At 50.1% G+C, this 705-nt stretch overlaps 1 protein-coding gene across 1 annotated transcript in view; it reads left to right on the top strand.

Moving 5' to 3' along the window:
• Positions 1 to 705, top strand: part of Pmar_PMAR010455 (hypothetical protein) — a gene marked incomplete at its 3' end in the record, with an annotated part of 1,802 nt that continues 1,097 nt past the window's right edge. Inside the window, exon 1 of the mRNA XM_002773041.1 lies at positions 1 to 687. Coding sequence (XP_002773087.1) covers positions 40 to 687 — 648 coding nt within the window. The 5' untranslated portion in view covers positions 1 to 39. The remainder of the gene's footprint in view (positions 688 to 705) is intronic.

Raw genomic sequence — 705 nt, 5'->3', positions numbered from 1 at the left:
TCAACTTTAATCTCTGTTCCATATAACTTTTCCCTGTAAATGATCCACATTATGTTCTTCTTCCTCATCCCCTTCATAGGGATAAACTACTGCGTCGATGCCCTCAAGGCAAGTAATGCCCGTTTCACGGCTACCACCACCAAGTACTGTAACAAGGACCTCCTTGACGCGGACGGTAACCCCGCACCTTGCGGCAAGTCCATGGCTAGAGAGACTTATGGCCTCACGCTTCCCGGCATGGAAGATGGTAGCCTAACTACGAGGGAAGATGTTATCGTCACTGAGGAGGGTCAGGTTAGAGTCGAGGCCTCCCCCAACCACCCCTATCAGTATATGATGTATGTTGAAACCCCTGAGATGCACAAGGTCGATCAAATATTCATGAATACAGCCCGTACTGTCCTCGAGGAGACTCGTCCTTCTCATCGCATGCTCACTGCGGCGACACAGAACACCCAGAGCCTTGAGGATAATGGGTGGATCAAGGAGGGCATCGAATCACTCGACGGTGGCTCGTATACCAAGTGGTCTCATCATGGCCCTGAAGGAGTGGACCCAAAGGATGGCACCAACTACACTGCCATTTATCAGACTGGTCTCCAGCCCAACGTCTGGGTCCTCTATACTGACGAGTCTGCTAACAAGCCCTATAAACTATTAGCCATCAACACATATAAGAACGGCAAAGTCTTCCAAGAGACTACC

Source organism: Perkinsus marinus (genome assembly GCF_000006405.1).
Source record: "Perkinsus marinus ATCC 50983 genomic scaffold scf_1104296959626, whole genome shotgun sequence".
Lineage (NCBI taxonomy): Eukaryota > Perkinsozoa > Perkinsida > Perkinsidae > Perkinsus > Perkinsus marinus.
This window is presented reverse-complemented; position numbering and strand designations above follow the sequence as displayed.